The sequence below is a fragment of the Carassius gibelio genome, chromosome A25 (genome assembly GCF_023724105.1).
Source record: "Carassius gibelio isolate Cgi1373 ecotype wild population from Czech Republic chromosome A25, carGib1.2-hapl.c, whole genome shotgun sequence".
In the NCBI taxonomy this organism is placed as follows: Eukaryota; Metazoa; Chordata; class Actinopteri; order Cypriniformes; family Cyprinidae; genus Carassius; species Carassius gibelio.
In genome coordinates, this window is record NC_068395.1 from 13,680,834 (window position 1) to 13,700,372 (window position 19,539).

At 40.0% G+C, this 19,539-nt stretch overlaps 1 protein-coding gene across 1 annotated transcript in view; it reads left to right on the plus strand.

The window, feature by feature from the left end:
- Positions 1-19,539, plus strand: part of LOC127946905 (receptor-type tyrosine-protein phosphatase eta-like) — a 62,905-nt gene that overhangs the window by 41,319 nt on the left and 2,047 nt on the right. The window contains exons 9-31 of the mRNA XM_052543721.1: positions 368-619; positions 940-1,200; positions 1,345-1,593; positions 1,804-2,064; positions 2,209-2,457; positions 5,982-6,251; positions 6,513-6,773; positions 6,880-7,128; positions 7,342-7,479; positions 8,696-8,818; positions 8,963-9,211; positions 11,729-11,989; positions 13,843-14,103; positions 14,190-14,438; positions 14,922-15,176; positions 15,537-15,627; positions 15,730-15,774; positions 15,906-15,984; positions 16,099-16,189; positions 17,507-17,580; positions 17,670-17,796; positions 17,905-18,026; positions 18,161-18,321. Of these exons, the coding sequence (XP_052399681.1) occupies positions 368-619; positions 940-1,200; positions 1,345-1,593; positions 1,804-2,064; positions 2,209-2,457; positions 5,982-6,251; positions 6,513-6,773; positions 6,880-7,128; positions 7,342-7,479; positions 8,696-8,818; positions 8,963-9,211; positions 11,729-11,989; positions 13,843-14,103; positions 14,190-14,438; positions 14,922-15,176; positions 15,537-15,627; positions 15,730-15,774; positions 15,906-15,984; positions 16,099-16,189; positions 17,507-17,580; positions 17,670-17,796; positions 17,905-18,026; positions 18,161-18,321 (4,378 nt within the window). The remainder of the gene's footprint in view (positions 1-367; positions 620-939; positions 1,201-1,344; positions 1,594-1,803; positions 2,065-2,208; positions 2,458-5,981; positions 6,252-6,512; positions 6,774-6,879; positions 7,129-7,341; positions 7,480-8,695; positions 8,819-8,962; positions 9,212-11,728; positions 11,990-13,842; positions 14,104-14,189; positions 14,439-14,921; positions 15,177-15,536; positions 15,628-15,729; positions 15,775-15,905; positions 15,985-16,098; positions 16,190-17,506; positions 17,581-17,669; positions 17,797-17,904; positions 18,027-18,160; positions 18,322-19,539) is intronic.

Below are 19,539 nucleotides of genomic sequence, written 5' to 3' on the forward strand. Positions count from 1 at the left end.
CAGTTTCCAAGCAAGGAGACATTGCTGATAAAATCTGTACAAGGTAATAGGTAGCTTAGAAGATAAATAGTTGCAGTTTAAAATAAAGGAAAGGCTACCAATTTTTCCAAATATTTGGTTGTGAATCGAGTACCTAATGGATCTTGGATTGGCAAGACCTCTTTTAAGCCAATTTTAAACCTGTTTATCATGTCAGGAAAAAAAATCACCTCCTTCCACTTTAAAATTAGAGCTCACCTCTTTTTTTTTTTTTCATTTATGAGATTTCTTTTTCCAAATGAAATCTAAAAAAAAATATTGACTACTTTGGCAATTTTGTTCTCAAAAAATTAAGATAAAATCATGTTTTTCTTCTTTGCTTACACAGAGCCAGATGTGATCAGGGACCTCCTAGTGTATGAAATCACAACATCATGTGTGTTTCTGACATGGGAAGAACCAACTGGATCTAGATCTTTCTTTAAAATCCAGTGGATTGATGATAAAACAAGTGCAACTACTGACACTTCCTATCTCATCACTGGTCTGACTTCTGGAGTCAATTACACATTCTGCATCACTGCTGTGGCGGCAGATCAATCAACAGAAAGTGAATCTGTCTGTATCTCAGCATGGACCAGTAAGTAGACTTTCAAAACATTTGTCCTTTGTTTATTTACTCTGAGTGTTTAACTTCTGACCCAAAAACAATTACTATTTTAAATAGGATGTGTTCTAACATTTTAGGAGATTTCCTCATAAATTAGTAGTACATTTCTGAGATTTTAGCATTGCTGCCAACTGAATTTTGCTATATTAGTGGAAGGATGTACAATTACATCTCATTGATGTACCTGGAATATTATAATATAAAGTAATATAATAATTTATAATAGCTTTGTTCTAACATTTGCTTTAATTTGTTATGACTTAATTATTTGCTGTTCTCTCCTCACACAGAGCCAGATATGATCAAGAATCTCAAAGTGACCGAAATCACAACATCGTCTGTGCTTCTGACATGGGATGAACCATTTGGAAATAAATCTTTTTTTAAACTTAATTGGACTGATGAGAAAAAATCTAATCATGTAACAACCAATAACACATGGTATAACATCACTGATTTGACTGCTGGAGTCAATTACACATTTATCATCACAGCTGTTGCAGCAGATAAATCAACAGAAGGAGAATCTGTGGTTACCTCTAAATATACTAGTATGTTTTCAACTTAAATGTTTTCTGATCTCCCTAGCTGGAAATTCATATTGACTTGTGCCATTCATATATTTAAATCTTCACTATGTTAAGTTTTCAAAATTCACATATTAATTCCTAAATGTCTGTCATTTTTACTCACAGAGCCTGACATAATTATGAATCTGACAGCTGATGATATTACATCATCCTCTGTTTTACTAAACTGGATTAAACCATATGGTCAAAGCTCTCGTTACCATGTAGAATATGAAAATAACAATGTGACTACGGAAAACACCTCCATCAAAATAGATCATCTGACTCCTGGAGCAAAGTATACATTCAGAGTGTTTGCAGTTGCAGCTGATCATGTGACCGAGGGGAGAGCCAATCAGATTTCACTGTATACCAGTAAGACCTCTGATTGGATGTTTAATCGAAATAAATCTTCTGGACCTTCAGTCTTCTCACATTTACTTGCTTATTGCAGAAAACTGTACAGCAACATCTTAAGCACCTACAAATTCTACAAGTGTTTTATGAATTCCTAATTGTTTCAATCTCATGTTTTACATCCATCTCTCGTGAGCATTTATGATTCGTCCTTCTCTCCTCACACAGAGCCAGATGTGATCAAGTATCTGAGAGTGTCTGAAATCACAACATCATCTCTGTTTCTTGCATGGGATGAACCAGCTGGAAATAGATCTTTCTTTAAACTTAACTGGACTGATGAGAAAACATCTTATCATTTAAAAACCAATAACACATGGTATAACATCACTGATCTGACTGCTGGAGTCAATTACACATTTATCATCACAGCTGTTGCAGCAGATAAATCAACAGAAGGAGAATCAGTGGTTACCTCTAAATATACTAGTATGTTTTCAACTTAAATGTTTTCTGATCTCTCTAGCTGGATATTCATATTGACTTGTGCCATTCATATATTTAAATCTTCACTATGTTAAGTTTTCAATATTCACATATTAATTCCTAAATGTCTGTCATTTTTACTCACAGAGCCTGACATCATTATGAACCTGACAGCTGATGATATTACAGCATCCTCTGTTTTACTAAACTGGATTAAACCATATGGCCAAAGCTCTTGTTATCGTGTAGAATATGAAAATAACAATGTGACTGCTGAAAACACATCCATCAGAATAGATCATCTGACTCCTGGAGCAAAGTACACATTCAGAGTGTTTGCAGTTGCAGCTGATCATGTGACCAAGGGGAGAGCCAATAATATTTCACTGTACACCAGTAAGACCTCTGATATGATGTTTAATCTGAGTGAATCTTCTGCACCTTCAGTCTTCTCACATTTACTTGCTTATTGCAGAAAATGTCTCTAGGTTACTTATGTAACCCTAGTTCCTCGAGGGAACGAGGCGGTGCGTTGAACAATGCTTTGGGAAACAGGCTTAGCGTGAGCGACTCTGAATATCGTGTGTAATCAGTCCAATGGAAGAGCGTGACAATCACAGGTGGGGTGACGTAAGCGACCAGGAAGCTATAAAAGCACGTGCCGTGCAGCTGGCATCAGCTTTGAGTACCAGCAAGCGCCGGCAGGGGTGCCGGGGGTATGGCTCCGAGATGCAGCTTCTCGTTCCCTCAAGGAACTAGGGTTACATACGTAACCTAGAGACGTTCCTCTTCAGCAGCTCAAGCTGCGTCGAACAACACTTTGGGGAACGAGTACCAACGCCGCCAGACTAGTGTGTATCCAAAGAGCGTACTGGAGGTCTCAGCCTCAGCGCACCGTGGAGGAAACATGTAACTAGGGGGTGTCTTCCCAAAGACTGGCCATCGAGGAGGGCGTGGTAGGCCGCAGTGGCCACCACGTACACCTTCAGTGTGGAGTGGGCCAACCCTGCAGAAAGCCTGGCCTGTAGAAACTCCAGAACTGTACCAACTAGGCAGTTTGCTGGGTCTAGCTGGCGGTCTCTGCACCATGAGGTGAAGAGTTCCCACCTCAGGGCGTACAGTTTCCTCGTTGAGGGAGCTCTGGATTGGAGGAGGGTCTCAACAACCTCGGTTGAGAGACCAGCTGCTAAAAGTTGTGCCCCCTCAGGGGCCACACCCACAGCTTCCATAACTCTGGGCGAGGGTGAATTATTGTGCCCTGCACATGTGAGAATAGGTCTGTCCTGATCAGTATCTCCCACAGAGAACCATCGAGGAGCGACACCAGGTCTGCGAACCATACTCGGCCCAGCCAGAATGGGGTTAGTAATATAAAGATGGACCCCCGTCCCGGCGTACTCTTGCCAGAACTCCCGGGAGCAAAGCAATAGAGGGAAAGGCGTAGAGATGAAGCCTTGGCCAGGTCTGTACTACAGCGTCCAGTCCCAGAGGAGCTGGATGAACTAGAGAGAACCAAAGGGGACATTGTGATGTCTCTTGAGTCGCAAAAAGGTCAATATAGTTGAGTATGCGGATGCCCTGCATGCGCAGGGGGACCAGAGCTGCGTCTACACATTTTATGAATGTGCAGGGTGAGAGTGCTAGGCCAAAGGGAAATACTCGATATTGGTAAGCTTCGCCCCCGAAAGCGAACCTCAGAAACTTCCTGTGTTGTGGAAGGATGGATATGTGGAAGTATGCATCTTTGAGATCTATTGTGACAAACCAGTCCTCGGACCTGATCTGAGCTACAACATGCATGATTGTTAGCATTTTAAACTTCAATCTCATAACTGAACAATTTAAGACCCTCAAGTCTATAATCTGACACAACCCCCTATCCTTCTTTGGAACTATGAAATACCGGCTGTAAAATCCAGACTCCCTGTCTTGAGGAGGGACCACCTGGATGTCCTCCTTCTCTAATAGGGTTTTCACTTCCTGTTCCATAACCAGACCCTGCCTGGGGCCGACTATCGTTGGGATGACCCCTTTGAATTTTGGCGGCCCAGTACAGAACTGAATACGGTAGCCTTTTTCTACTGTGTGCAGGACCCATTGAGATACATTTGGCCGTAGTTTCCGAGCTGCTAAATAATCTACTAAGGGAATCAGTCTCTCAAGACTGGCTTCTAGTGTAAGAGGCCCCAGCAGGGGCGGCGAGAGTCTCAAATACTGAGACCGATGCTCGCTGGGGACCGCTGCACCCTGGAACACTGGCAGGGTTGGCAGATCGGCCCCCAGAGTGCGCTGAGGTGAGACAGGCACCGTGTACTGCGGTGTGTACCGCTCTACCCCAGCAGAGGCTGCCCTCTGAAACCCTTTGGCATCAGGGTTTCTTGGCCGAGGACTTCTTGGCTTCTATGACTGCCCTAAGATCTTGTTTAGGCTTAGAAGTCCTTGCTCTGTTTCTGGGCCTCGCGATACGAGGAGCTAGGGTGCGGCTGGGGCATCTCCTGCCCAGATGCCCCGAGAGTGCGACGAGGGAGGAACTTATGGAACGCCGCCGCTTGTTTGCAGGCCTCCTGAAACTTGTCGACAACAGAATTGACTGCGTCGCCGAACAGGCCAGTCGGCTGGATCAGGGCGTCCATGAGGCAGACCCTGTCCCACTCTTTCATATCACACAGGGTCAACCATAAGTGCCTCTCCGCGGCCACCATAGCTCAAGCGGTCTCCTTGGTGGCGCGGAGGGAGAGATCAGCGGTCCTTCTTAGTTCTGAAATATCATGGGACTTGATATCCTCTCCCTCATCTAGCTCTTTAAGCAGGTCGGCTTGGTACGCCTGTAATACCGCCATGGTGTGCAGACACGCACCAGCCTGACCTGCAGCCGCATACCCTTTGCCCACCAAAGCCGACCAAGATAACAGATAACTCGTGAGCATTCATCGAGCTTGCTTCGCTGCGGTTCGGTCGTTTTTTTCGGCGGGCCACTCAATGCTTAAATTTGGCCACCGCGAGTAACCACCTCCAAGAGCTCCTCATATTGCGGCGAATGGGGTGGCGAATCCCTGTTGACCGACTCCACAATGACCTCCTCGGAGGAAGAGAGGCGGAGCGTCGATCCCTCTTCCTGGGTGAAAGGAACCACAGAGCGTGCTTCCGACAGCAGGGATTGGGCGCCGGATCTGGCGGAAGTGGAAGGAGGTAGGGACTGGCCCGTCTCCATTCCCTTCACCAAATCCACTTGCGAACCCCACGAGTGCAGCCACCATTCTGCCTTGGCAGAAGCGGGACCAGAACCACAGGGGAATGCTGGTGAAGGCCCCCTCCTCGAGGAGGGCCCTCCGGGAACGAAGCAGCCACACCAACATACGCTCACAGTGTGGACAGTCGGCCCCCTCGAGAGCCGACTCAGCGTGCTTCGCTCCCAGCTCCTTGTATCCCCACCTGTTATATATCGCAGGCAGGGAGGAACACACAACCTATAATGTGATTTGGAATCGCCATCACTATGCTTAGATTTCGCCTTGTTTTTCAGCATGACTTGGAGCTCTAACTGGACAGACAACAGTAAATAAGACTCACAAGACAAACAAGTGACATTCACACACAGAACGCTTGCTGAAAGATGCAAAGCTGACGGCCAGCTGCGCGGCACGTTCTTTTATAGCTTCCTGGTCGCTTACGTCCCCCTGCCTGTGACGTCACACTCTTCCATTGGACTGATTACACACGATATTCAGAGTCGCTCACGCTAAGCGCGTTCCCCAAAGCATTGTTCGACGCAGCACAAGTTCCTGAAGAGGAACTGTACAGCAACATCTTAAGCACCTACAAATTCTACAAGTGCTTTATGAATTCCTAATTGTTTCAATTTCATTTTTTACATCCATCTCTCACCAGCATTTATGATTCATCCTTCTCTCCTCACACAGAGCCAGATGTGATCAAGAATCTCAGAGTCTCTGAAATCAGAACATCATCTGTGTTTCTGACATGGGATGAGCCATTTGGAAATAGATCTTTCTTTAAACTTAATTGGACCGATCAGAAATTTGACTTGATCAGAAATGCAATAGAAACTACTAACACTTCCCTTCTTATCACTGGTCTGACTTCTGGAGTCGATTACACATTCTGCATCACTGCTGTGGCGGCAGATAAATCAACAGAAAGTGAATCTGTCTGTATCTCAGCATGGACCAGTAAGTAGACTTTCAAAAATGTTTGTTCTTTATGTACTCCATGAGCCTAACTTTGGACATACAAACAATTACTGTTTTAAAATGGATATGTTAAATCATTTTTTTTTTAGTTTTGCTTTTAGTGGAAGGATGTACAATTATATCTCATTGATGTACCTGGAATATTATAATATAAAGTAATATAATAATTTATAATAGCATTGTTCTAACAGTTTCTTAAATTCGTTATGACTAATTATTTGCTGTTCTCTCCTCACACAGAGCCAGATATGATCAAGAATCTCAAAGTGACCAAAATCACAACATCGTCTGTGTTTCTTGCATGGGATGAACCATTTGGAAATAGATCTTTTTTTAAACTTAATTGGACTGATGAGAAAACATCTAATCATGTAACAACAAATAACACATGGTATAACATCACTGATCTGACTGCTGGAGTCAGTTACACATTTATCATCACGGCTGTTGCAGCAGATAAATCAACAGAAGGAGAAGCAGTGGTTGCTTCTAAATATACTAGTAAATATACTTCAGATTGACTTGTGCCTTTCATGTATTTATATCTTCATTATGGTTTTAAATATTCACATTTTAATTCCTAAATGTCTGTCATTTTTACTCACAGAACCTGACATCATTATGAACCTGACAGCTGATGATATTACGTCATCCTCTGTTTTACTAAACTGGACTAAACCATATGGCCAAAGCTCTGGTTACCGTGTAGAATATGAAAATAACAATGTGACTACAGAAAACACCTCCATCAAAATAGATCATCTGACTCCTGGAGCAAAGTATACATTCAGAGTGTTTGCAGTTGCAGCTGATCATGTGACCGAGGGGAGAGCCAATCAGATTTCACTGTATACCAGTAAGACCTCTGATTGGATGTTTAATCTGAAAAAATCTTCTGGACCTTCAGTCTTCTCACATTTACTTGCTTATTGCAGAAAACTGTACAGCAACATCTTCTTAAGCACCTTCAAATTCTACAAGTGCTTTGTGAATTCCTAATTGTATCAATCTCATGTTTTACATCCATCTCTCACGAGCATTTATGATTCGTCCTTCTCTCCTCACACAGAGCCAGATGTGATCAAGAATCTGAGAGTGTCTGAAATCACAACATCATCTGTGTTTCTGACATGGGATGAACCATTTGGAAATAGATCTGTATTTAAACTTAATTGGACTGATGAGAAAACATCTTATCATGTAACAACAAATAACCAGTGTTGGGTGTAACGCGTTACAAAGTAACGCGTTACTGTAATAATATTACTTTTTTCAGTAACTAGTAGTGTAAGGCATTACTCGTCTGAAAATGGTAATATTATTACAGTTTTCCCGAGCTAGTTACTTGCGTTACATTTGCCAGTAGCACCTTCATCACACACAAGGCACACAACACAGAGAACAGAAGGGAAGGAGGGCGTGAATGGAACAGTGATTGGTCTGGGTTTGGCACGAGGTATCATTTACCATCACTGATTGGTCGACAGCCGGCAGCAGAGCGGCACGCTCATACAGATGGGGAAAAATGGAAGCGTCAACAACGGCAAGCTCTTTTTCATAGGAAGGTTCCCAGCAACAGAAAGCTAGTTTCGACGGGTGGAGATTCAGTAATTATTTTGTAGGGATCACGATCGGCCGCTCGTTAATGCGCATCTCAGTAAAGCCGGTTCTCTAATCAGCGGTTTATTCCATCAGGTGCGTGAACCATATGTTCATACAACCGTGCCAATAAACGCTGAAAATGAACGTGGATTTGCGTATCTTCTCAGTTAATAACGGCTCTGTGTAGTAACATCTGCTCTATGTGAAATCACGCACCTGATGGAATTAACCGCTGATTAGAGAACAGGTGTACTGACGAGCAGTAATATAAGTGAGTTGTGTAAACAGTGATTTATGTGACTTCAATTATTTCTTATTAAACTGAAATCGAAAAGTAAAAAGTATTTTTTGGAAAAACCACATCCTGGTGTTAGTCTTCATATGCTGCTGAATAGTGTTAACACGGATATAGAAAAATAAGGAGTGCAAGAGATTGATTCCTAATGTCAGTTTATTTTTAATTAATACTATAGTAGTTCGGTTCCCTTTACATCTTTAACTACCCGTTAATTTATCAATTGAATGGGTGACCTATCCTCATTAATAGAGCAAACATTTGTCCCCCCTGAGAGAATTGGCAGGAGCCGCCACTGATAAAGACCCTAAAGAACACTCCTCCTTTGTATGTTCTCCCTCCATCTGATGCATCTCAGGCAATCATAGAGTAATTAAGAAAAAAAGAATGTAACTAGTAATATAACTAGTAATATAACTAGTTACTTTCTCCAGGGAGTAATAAAGTAAAGTAAGGCATTACTATTTTTGAGAGTAATATGTAATATGTAATATATTACTTTTTTGAGTAACTAGCCCCAACACTGCAAATAACACATGGTATAACATCACTGATCTGACTGCTGGAGTCAATTACACATTTATCATCACAGCTGTTGCAGCAGATAAATCAACAGAAGGAGAATCTGTGGTTACCTCTAAATATACTAGTATGTTTTCAACTTAAATGTTTTCTGATCTCCCTAGCTGGATATTCATATTGACTTGTGCCATTCATATATTTAAATCTTCACTTTGGTAAGTTTTCAATATTCACATATTAATCCCTAAATGTCTGTCATTTTCACTCACAGAGCCTGACATCATTATGAACCTGACAGCTGATGATATTACAACATCCTCTGTTTTACTAAACTGGATTAAACCATATGGTCAAAGCTCTTGTTACCATGTAGAATATGAAAATAACTATGTGACTACTGAAAACACCTCCATCAAAATAGATCATCTGACTCCTGGAGCACAGTACACATTCAGAGTGTTTGCAGTTGCAGCTGATCGTGTGACCGAAGGGAGAGCCAATCAGATTTCACTGTATACCAGTAAGTCCTGATTGGATGTTTAATCCGAATAAATCTTCTGGACCTTCAGTCTTCTCACATTTATTTGCCTTTTTGCAGAAAACATGCCATGTCGGTGACCAACAAAATTTGGATATCACTTCAATAGACCAATCTACTTTGAGTGTAAGCTAAACGAGCCAATGCACATTGGCATGCAATTATTGCATCCAGCTGCCGCTGATCACAGCATGAGTATAATAAGGCAGCAGGTGCAATTCATACCAGGTTTTCTCTGAGGAGCCAAGCTGATGACCCGGTGGCTCAGCGGCGTTACAGCAACCATGGCGACAGGACAGTCGACAGTCTCTGTTCCCTCCTTCAGGGATCAAGGGTTACCATATGTAACCAAGACGTTCCCTTTCAATCGGTCACTCTCTGCGCCACATAGGTGACTGACAAAATTGGGATCCCTACCAAACTGCCATGGGTGCTGCCCCTTCCATTGCCCTGTGCGAGCCGCCTGCGCCCCTATTAAGTGTAGGCCGGGGCTCGGAACAAGTAGTTCTACTCACCATTGTCAAAGCACTACCTCACTTGGTGAGATTGGATAACACTGGGAAAACGTACCCGTTCTGCTTGGAACAGGGACACTGTGGAAGTAATCTGAGTTGTTTAAAACCCTCTTGGGAACGCAGAAGTCTCCCGGGGAAACACAGGCTCTAAGGCTGTACCGTGGACTATACAGGTCCTTCTCAAAAAATTAGCATATTGTGATAAAAGTTCATTATTTTCCATAATGTAATGATCAAAAATTAAACTTTCATATATTTTAGATTCATTGCACACCAACTGAAATATTTCAGGTATTTTATTGTTTTAATACTGATGATTTTGGCATACAGCTCATGAAAACCCAAAATTCTCAAAAAATTTGCATATTTCATCCGACCAATAAAAGAAAAGTGTTTTTAATACAAAAAAGTGTCAACCTTCAAATAAATATGTTCAGTTATGCACTCAATACTTGGTACGGAATCCTCTTGCAGAAATGACTGCTTCAATGCGGTGCATCCAGCTGCCTAGAGTGATGGAGGATCTCAACAGGGTCTACAGTACGGACACTCTGGAGTAGTTTTAGCAAGCCAACACTAACTGGGGCCTCTCAGTGCCACTACCCGTTTTAGGTGAGAACACAGGAGGATACCGGCTCTACACGCAGGCTACAAAACCTAGTGAACTTGTTAGGGGTAGCCCAGCCCTCAGCTCTACATATATCTAGGAGGATGCAACACTTCTAGTTGAGTGAGCACGCAACCTGAATGGGCAGGGCACACCCTGTGCCTGATAAGCCAGGGTTATGACATCCACAATCCAGTGGGCCATCCTCTGCTTAGAGATGGCATTCCCTATCCCTATCTCCGGATGAGACCGAGCAAAGCCAGGGCTAGGTCTGCCTTCTCCAGGGGAAATGCTTGCAGCTACACCACTAAGTCTAAAGGGTGTAGTGGGAACCTTGGGCATTCAAGATTTCCTGGGTGTCTGCTGGCCCAAACTCTAGGCAGGAATCGTCTACTGAAAATGCATGCAGATCCCTTACCCTTTGGAGGCCAGTGCAAGCAGGAGCAGAGTTTTCAATGAAAGAAACTTTAGCTCAACTGACTGCAAAGGCTCAAATGGGCCTAGTTGTAGTGATTTTAGCACTAGTGTCAGGTCCCAAGAGGGTATAGAGAGGGGCTGGGAAGGATTTGAACTTATGACTACGTCATGCTTACCTAAAGACTTCCCATTCACGGGGTCATGGTATGCAGCAATAGCATCAACCTAGACTTTGAGGGTCTGCCCTTGCTGCAAAAAGGAAAGCACAACCGCAATCGGGCATCTTTGTGGGTTTTCTTGGTGAGAAGAACACCACCTGACAAAGAGGTTCCACTTCAAGGCGTGTGTCTCTTAGACGGTGCTCTTGCCGAAGTGATGGTGTTCACTACCTGCAGAGGTAGGTCACCTTGAGCCTCCGCGTCCTGACCAGGGACGAGACATGGAGTTTCCAAAGATCTGGACAAGGGTGCCATACGGTGCCCCGTCTCTAAGTCAGTAGATCCTTTCTAAGAAGAAATGACCATCGACCACCGATTAAGTGCTATCGCGCCAACACATTAAGCTTCAGAGAGCGTGCTGAACTCATAGTTCACAGCAGACACAGTTGAGCAGACCGATACTTACACTCGGCTCAGAAGCGAAAAGCTGGTATGAATTGCACCTGCTGCCCTATTATACTCACGCTGTGATCAGCAGCAGCTGGATGCAGTAATTCCATGCCAAGGTGCATTGGCTCATTTAGTTTACACTCGAAGTAGATTGGTCTATTGAAGCGATATCCCCATTTCGTCGGTCACCGACGTGACATTGAGAGTGACCAACTGAAAGGGCCTGTAAAGCAACATCTTAAGCGTCTACAAATTCTACAATTGCTTTATGAATTCCCAATTGTATCAATCTCACATGTTTTAACTCCATCTCTCACCGACATTTATGATTCGTCCTTCTCTCCTCACACAGAGCCAGATGTGATCAAGAATCTCAGAGTGTCTGAAATCACAACATCATCTGTGTTTCTGACATGGGATGAGCCATTTGGAAATAGATCTTTCTTTAAAATCCAATGGACTGGTGATCAAATAAATGGATATTCAGCAACTATTAACACTTACTATAACATCACTAGACTGACTGCTGGAGTAAATTACACATTATGTATCACTGCTCTTACTGCACATAATGTAGACGAAAGTGAACCTTTCTGCATCTGCAAATATACTGGTATGTAAAATATTATATATATATATATATATATATATATATATATATATATATATATATATATATAAATATATATATATATATTTTTTTTTTTGTATAATTATTATTTTTTTTTATTGACATTTAGCAGACACTTTTATCCAAAGCGACTTACAGTGCATTCAGGATTTACATTTTATATATACAGTATATATATATATATATATATATATATATATATATATATATATATATATACAGACCACAAAAGTTTGGACACACCTTCTCATTCAAAGAGTTTTCTTTATTTTCATGACTATGAAAATTGTAGATTCACACTGAAGGCATCAAAACTATGAATTTAACACATGTGGAATTATATATGGAATTATATACATAACAAAAAAGAGTGAAACAACTGAAAATATGTCATATTGTAGGTTCTTCAAAGTAGCCATCTTTTGCTTTGATTACTGCTTTGCACACTCTTGGCATTCTCTTGATGAGCTTCAAGAGGTCGTCACCTGAAATGGTCTTCCAACAGTCTTGAAGGAGTTCCCCGAGAGATGCTTAGCACTTGTTGGCCCTTTTGCCTTCTGTCTGCGGTCCAGCTCACCCCTAAACCATCTGGATTGGGTTCAGGTCCGGTGACTGTGGAGAGCAGGTCATCTGGTGCAGCACCCCATCACTCTCCTTCTTGCTCAAATAGCCCTTGATGCCTTCAGTGTGACTCTACAATTTTCATAGTCATGAAAATAAAGAAAACTCTTTGAATGAGAAGGGGTGTCCAAACTTTTGGTCTGTACTGTACTGTATACATATATATATATATATATATACATATATATATATATATATATATATATATATATATATGTACTGTACTGTATACATACATACATATATATATATATATATATATATATATATATATATATATATATTGTTGCTTTTCTTTTTGTACAAATCTCCATCAAAAACTCCTGTTACAAAGTAAATTTTAAGTAAGGGTGTGACTCAATGTGTACTTCATTAAAAAACTGTTCTGCATCTTAGTTTGTGTTAAAGGAATACTCTGCCCCAAATTGAAAATGTTGTCATTAATTGCTTACCCCCATGTCTTTCAAAACAAAAAGTTCCATTTTCTGAAAACTATTTATTATATTTTGGATGAAAACCAGAAGGCTTGTTACTGTCCATTTGACTGCCAAAGTAACTTACACTGTCAAAGTAAAAAAAAAAAGTATAAAATACATTATCAGAATAGTCTATCTGCCATCAGTGATTCAACTGTAACGTTATGAACGTTATGAATAATTTTTGTAAGCAAAGAATACAAAAATAACTTTATTCAACAATTTGTCTCCTCCGTGTCTCTCCGCATCACCGTAGCGCCATTTTGGAGATTTTGAACGCAGACAGATTACGCTCTTCTGTGTCAGAAATGCTGCACAGATGTGCTGTTTTTGTTTAAATCAAAGCATAAATACATGTAGAAAATGTATCTTTGATTCGCGGCTGAAACAGAAGAGTTTAAGCTGCTTTGTGTTCAGAGGATTTTCTTCAAAATGGCACTACGGTGCTGCAGGAAAGCTTTTATGGGTTTGGAAAGACAAGGAGGGTACGTGATTAATGACAACATTTTCATTTTGGGGTGGAGTAACCCTTTAAGTATTAAGATTATTATGTTTTTTTGATGGAAATAATATAAATAATAAAGGCTTTAATTCAAATAAACCTGTGAACCCTTTACAAAGCACTCAACAAATTTCCTGAACCAGAACAAAAGGCTCAGTCTTAAGATACTGTTAAGAAGAAAGAATAAAAAAATAAAATCAGCAACACATATTAGTTGCTCTTCTCTCCCCACACAGAGCCAGATGTGATCAGTAATCTCAGAGTGTCTGAAATCAGAACATCATCTGTGTTTCTGAAATGGGAAGAACCATTTGGAAATAGATCTGTATTTAAACTTAACTGGAATGATGAGAAAACATCTAATCATGTAACAACCAATAACACATGGTATAACATCACTGATCTGACTGCTGGAGTCAATTACACATTTATCATCACAGTTGTTGCAGCAGATAAATCAACAGAAGGAGAAGCAGTGGTTACCTCTAAATATACTAGTATGTTTTATACTTTTTATGATGAGTCTTTATAAGTTTTAATATTCACATATTAATCCTTAAATGTCTGTCATTTTTACTCACAGAACCTGACATCATTATGAACCTGACAGCTGATGATATTACAGCATCCTCTGTTTTACTAAACTGGACTAAACCATATGGCCAAAGCTCTTGTTACCATGTAGAATATGAAAATAACTATGTGACTACTGAAAACACCTCCATCAAAATAGATCATCTGACTCCTGGAGCACAGTACACATTCAGAGTGTTTGCAGTTGCAGCTGATCATGTGACCGAAGGGAGAGCCAATCAGATTTCACTGTATACCAGTAAGACCTCTGATTGGAGGCTTAATCTGAGTGAATCTTCTGAAATTTCAGCCTTGAAATAAATTCACATTTACTTGCTTTAACCCCTTAACTGTCACCCCCCTAACTCCCCACTCCCATTTAAAAAAAATAGGCATTAAAGTGCACTATTCACACTTTAATTGCTTTAATGTATGAACACTTTAGAATACAGACCTAAGGTTGGTCTCTTTTTTTAAAGAAGCTAATTAGAAGATTGTAAAAAAAAAAAAAAAAAAAAAAAAAAAAAAAAAAAAATTAAAGTTTAAATTTATTGTAAAGAAAATACACTGTACTAATTTTATTTTACTTTAATAAATATTTTACACAACAGGTTTTACTCTAAAATTGCTATAAAATCCAAGCCTTCTCTCTAAATAAGTTATGTTCCAAAGTATAATTTCTATATCTTTATTAATTTCTCTTTCACCAGCATTTATACTTTTTTCTTCTTTCCCCACACAGAGCCAGATGTGATCAGGAATCTCAGAGTGTCTGAAATCACAACAACATCTGTGTTTTTGACATGGGATGAACCAGCTGGAAATATATATTTCTTTAAACTACAATGGACTGATGAGAAAACAAGTGCAACTACTAACACTTCCTCCTATCTCATCTCTGGTCTGACTGCTGGAGTCAGTTACGCATTCTGCATCACTGCAGTGGCGGCAGATCGATCAACAGAAGGAGAAACATTCTGCATCTCACAATATACCAGTATGTAGAATTATAAAAAAAATATCACTATTCTTTCTCTTTGTACAAATTTCATGCACAGTTCTTGCATATTCAGTTTGACAATGTCACTTGAAGTTACAAGTGCATATAGGTTTGTATCTGTCTTTACACATACACACACACACACACCTGGAAACTAACAAGAGGGAGCTGGAAACAGGAACAGAACAAACCTATACACTTCAAGTCCACAAAACATCAGTGTGAAACACAGAATTGATACACTAGCATGTCACTGAGTGATCTGATAGGGTTAATATAATTAATACAACAATATTAGAGGCTTCTGAACTATCTCTTTTGGGAACATTTAAATAATTTTACCATGTTCCCATGCAGAATTGGACATTTGGCTGATTGTTGGTGTAGCTTTGGCAGCGATCTGTTTTCTCTTCATCATCATTCTGATTCTCTTCTTCTATTCAAGAAGGTGAGTTGTCATTATATTCAAGAGTAGTGATGATTGCATAGAGTTTAATATACAGAAGTCCTCTAGATTTTAGTAACAAATCTCTATTACTTTCTGTTCTAGAAAAGCAAAGGAACAGTATCCTGACATCCCTTTACACATTTTTAGGTAATTTTGTGTGATATATTTATTTGGCAATTAATAGGTTTTTTTAACAGAGATAACAATGTTATCGATTATTATTTCAGCTTTTTTCTATTTAATTTTACACAACTGATTCTTTTTTTCTTGCTACGCAGTAATACTGCTATGAGAATAGATGATTATGAAGAGCAGTTTAAACGGAAGCAAGCAGATGGTTTTGCTGAAGAGTTTGAGGTACATATGGGAGATATGTGTAAAGATTTATCATACTTACTGGGATAGTATGCTGTGCAGACTTAATAGTGTAATTAATGTCTAGGTCTGAGAAAGTGGTTTGTATTGTTGCAGAAGTTGAAAGCTATTGGAATGGCACAGTCAAAAAACGCAGCCCAGGCTATAGAAAACAAGGAGAAGAATCGTGACGGCAGTGTGTTACCTTGTAAGCAAACCAACTACTGCATATTGTACAGAAATGGCCAGCTCCAATTCCATTAGCTCTCTGCAATGCAAATGAAAGAGTCTTTGAGCAGTGCAATGAAAATACCATCAGAAAATGTGCACCACTGTTTTTGTTGTGTCCGACCTCACTGGAATTATAGAGGTGCTTTCAATACCTTTTTGCATAGTTGTTACTAAATTTTGAAACATCACACTAGGCTTCTAAAGACTGCATGTTCATATGCTGAATTATAGTGCAGAATTATAATGAATACAAAAAAAAAAATGCATGAATATGAAATTACATACATTTTACCCAGATGATTCATACTGACACATTGTAAAGAAAAAACAAGTACATTTTTAGTTAGGTTACACATATGAATGTGGTTCAGATTGAAATTGGAAATTGAACATTCATAAATTTTACTACTTAACATTAATTAAAAAGCTTTTTGTCACATGAGGCACCATTTGACACCTTTAGATATATATTTATCCATATATTATATTATTATATTATTAATTTAGCCTTATTGTAGTATTATGTTTTTCTTCAAGCCTCATAAAGATATGAAAAGTTTTGCTTGACAGAATAACTGATAAGTTATTGATAGTTTTCATGTGACGTCCAACCCATACAGGAACACCCACATGAACAGCAAAATAAATCTTTCCTCAACTGACTACCAGTTAATTTTAGGATGATTGTATTTAGTAGTAATGTAGTAAGACAGTGATATTTAAAGGCCAAATTCAGCATTTACTTTACTGAAGATGCATACAGTACTTTGTACAGGCAAGCATATGAACCCAGAACATAAATGCAATGTCCAAAGTTTAATATTAAATATTTTCTCATAGAACACCATTATAAAGAAGAAACTTAATCATTTAGCACATTGCACCCATATTTGGGGCTGTTAGTATCACTGTTTTAAAAGCACTTTAAGTGTTTTCGCATTAATTGACATTAGGAATGTACCACTGTTAGTTGATTGAAATATGGCGGCAGGCGCTTTATGGATTGCTAATGGTCAAAACTTGCATTTTGTTCACACAACATTGTTCTATTCAGAGGAGATCTAAAAACTTTTAAATTGTAACAGAAAGAAAACTGACAGTCTTGTGCTGCAATTCTATGGATGTTTTGCCCGCCAAGTCTTTGAACCAGTCACGTGACTGAAAACTATCAATTGCCATTAATAAGCTTTGTACCAAATTAGAATAATTTTTAGCGTTTATTTATTTTTTTTATTTTTATTTTTTTTACTGAATAACTGTCTGATACTAATTGCATTGTGTTTGCCTTCTTGAGATGATGCTTCAAGAGTGAAGTTATCAAAATGTGGCAGCCCCTTTGATGATTACATTAATGCCAGCTATGTCCCAGTGAGTACATAAACAGAAGAGAAATTGACGTTTGTTTCAACTATGCATGTTTTTCAATTTTCGATTGTATTTTTACATTTTGTGGTCAGGGCTACAAGTCAAGAGAAGAGTTTATAGCTGCTCAGTGTCCGTTGCCCACCACAGTGGATGAATTTTGGAGAATGATATGGGAGAAGAACGTCTACACTATAGTGATGCTGAACAAACGCAACGAGAAGGGATGAGTGATTTCAGAATTTAGTATTGAAATATTATTAGTCATGTTGAAACGTAGTGAAAATGTGAATGTACAGTAAAGTCAACAAATACTCTGTCATTTTCTCCAGGTAATGAAATGTGAGAAGTACTGGCCATCTGGAACTTATAATTATCATAACATCTCTGTGACAACCACCTCAGAGACAGACCTGGAGAGTTGGATTATAAGAGACTTCAGAATAAAAAATGTGAAGCAACACTTCCTGCATCTAATATCACCATTTCTCTATTCAATAACATATAGAAATTGATTATTCATTTGTTGTTGTTCTTAAATCAGTAATAATATGATTAATTCATAAATAATAATATGATTATGTAGGTGAAAACAGAAGAAACTCGTAACATATGCCAGTTCCACTTCACCGCGTGGCCGGATCATGAAATTCCAGCATCCACTGAAGTCCTCATTGATTTCAGATGCCTGGTTAGAAAACACATGGACCAGTACTCACGCCACTCTCCAGCTGTGGTGCATTGCAGGTAAACTTACTGAATATAAAAAGTTTTTTTATATATAAACTAGCTTTCATGAATTTATATTACTTTTATGGTTGCAGGAGTATGAGGAGTGGTTATGATCTAAGTGCAGCTTTATAAGTAATATGAGTAGATATAGAAATAACAACACAAAGATCATTCAAGGCAAATGAGTGTTGCCTGTAGAGGGCAACTGTGTGTAGTAGTAGGTAGGGAGGGCAATAAAGTAGGTAGGGGATCCATAAAGTCCAAGTGGGAGCCAGACAAACTGGAGATTTTGGCAAAAGTCATTGGATCAAAGCAGAGCTGCAGGATCTGAGGAACAAATTGGAACTGGTTGGATGAAGGACCAAAGGGGGCCGGTTGATCGGAGGACAAAGACTGACCCTATGGGATGGAGAACCAAGGGGAAGCCAGTCGGACAGAAGACCAAGGTGGAGCTAGTAGGATTAAGGGGCAAGGTAGAGCCAGTAGGAAAGAAGACCAAGGTAGACCTGGTAGGATAAAGGACCAACGGAAGCCAGTGGGAAAGAAGACCAAAGGGAGTCAGGGGGAAGGAGGACCGAGGCAGAGCTGCTGGGACAGATGATCAAGATGGAGCTGGTGGGACAGAGGACCAAGGGAAGCCAGTGGAAAAAAGCAGAGCCTGTTAGATGGAGACCCAAGGTGGATCCATGTAATTGGAGGGCCAAGGGGGAAAAGTGGTATGGAGGACCAAGAGTAGACATTGGGACAGTGTACCAAGGAGGATCTGATTGGATGGAGGACCAAGGTGGAGCCAGTGGGATGGAAGACCAAGAGGAACTAATGGTATGGAAAACCAAGAAGGAGCAAGTGGGATGGTGGACCAAGACCAAGCCAGTGAGACAGAAGACCCAGGGAAGCCAGTTGGACATAGGACTAAGGGGAGCCATTGGGACTGAAGTTGGGGATAGGGGGATAGTGCCAAGGTGGAGTCATACATTCTGATGTCGTTTAATAAGGCAATGTTTCAGAAGACCATGGTCTGGTTTAGGGCAAACTGGTGGAACTAGAGAATAAGGGAGACATCTGGAGAAAATACTGGAATAGGCTCCAGAAGGACTGGAGTACACTCTGATGTCATGATCTGGTCTATGAACTTCCATTCACCCACCACCAGAGCTCACATGCTCACTACATGAACTCTTGCACCACACTAACAGTTGCAGGTCACCCTGGACTACAGTTCCCATCATCCAT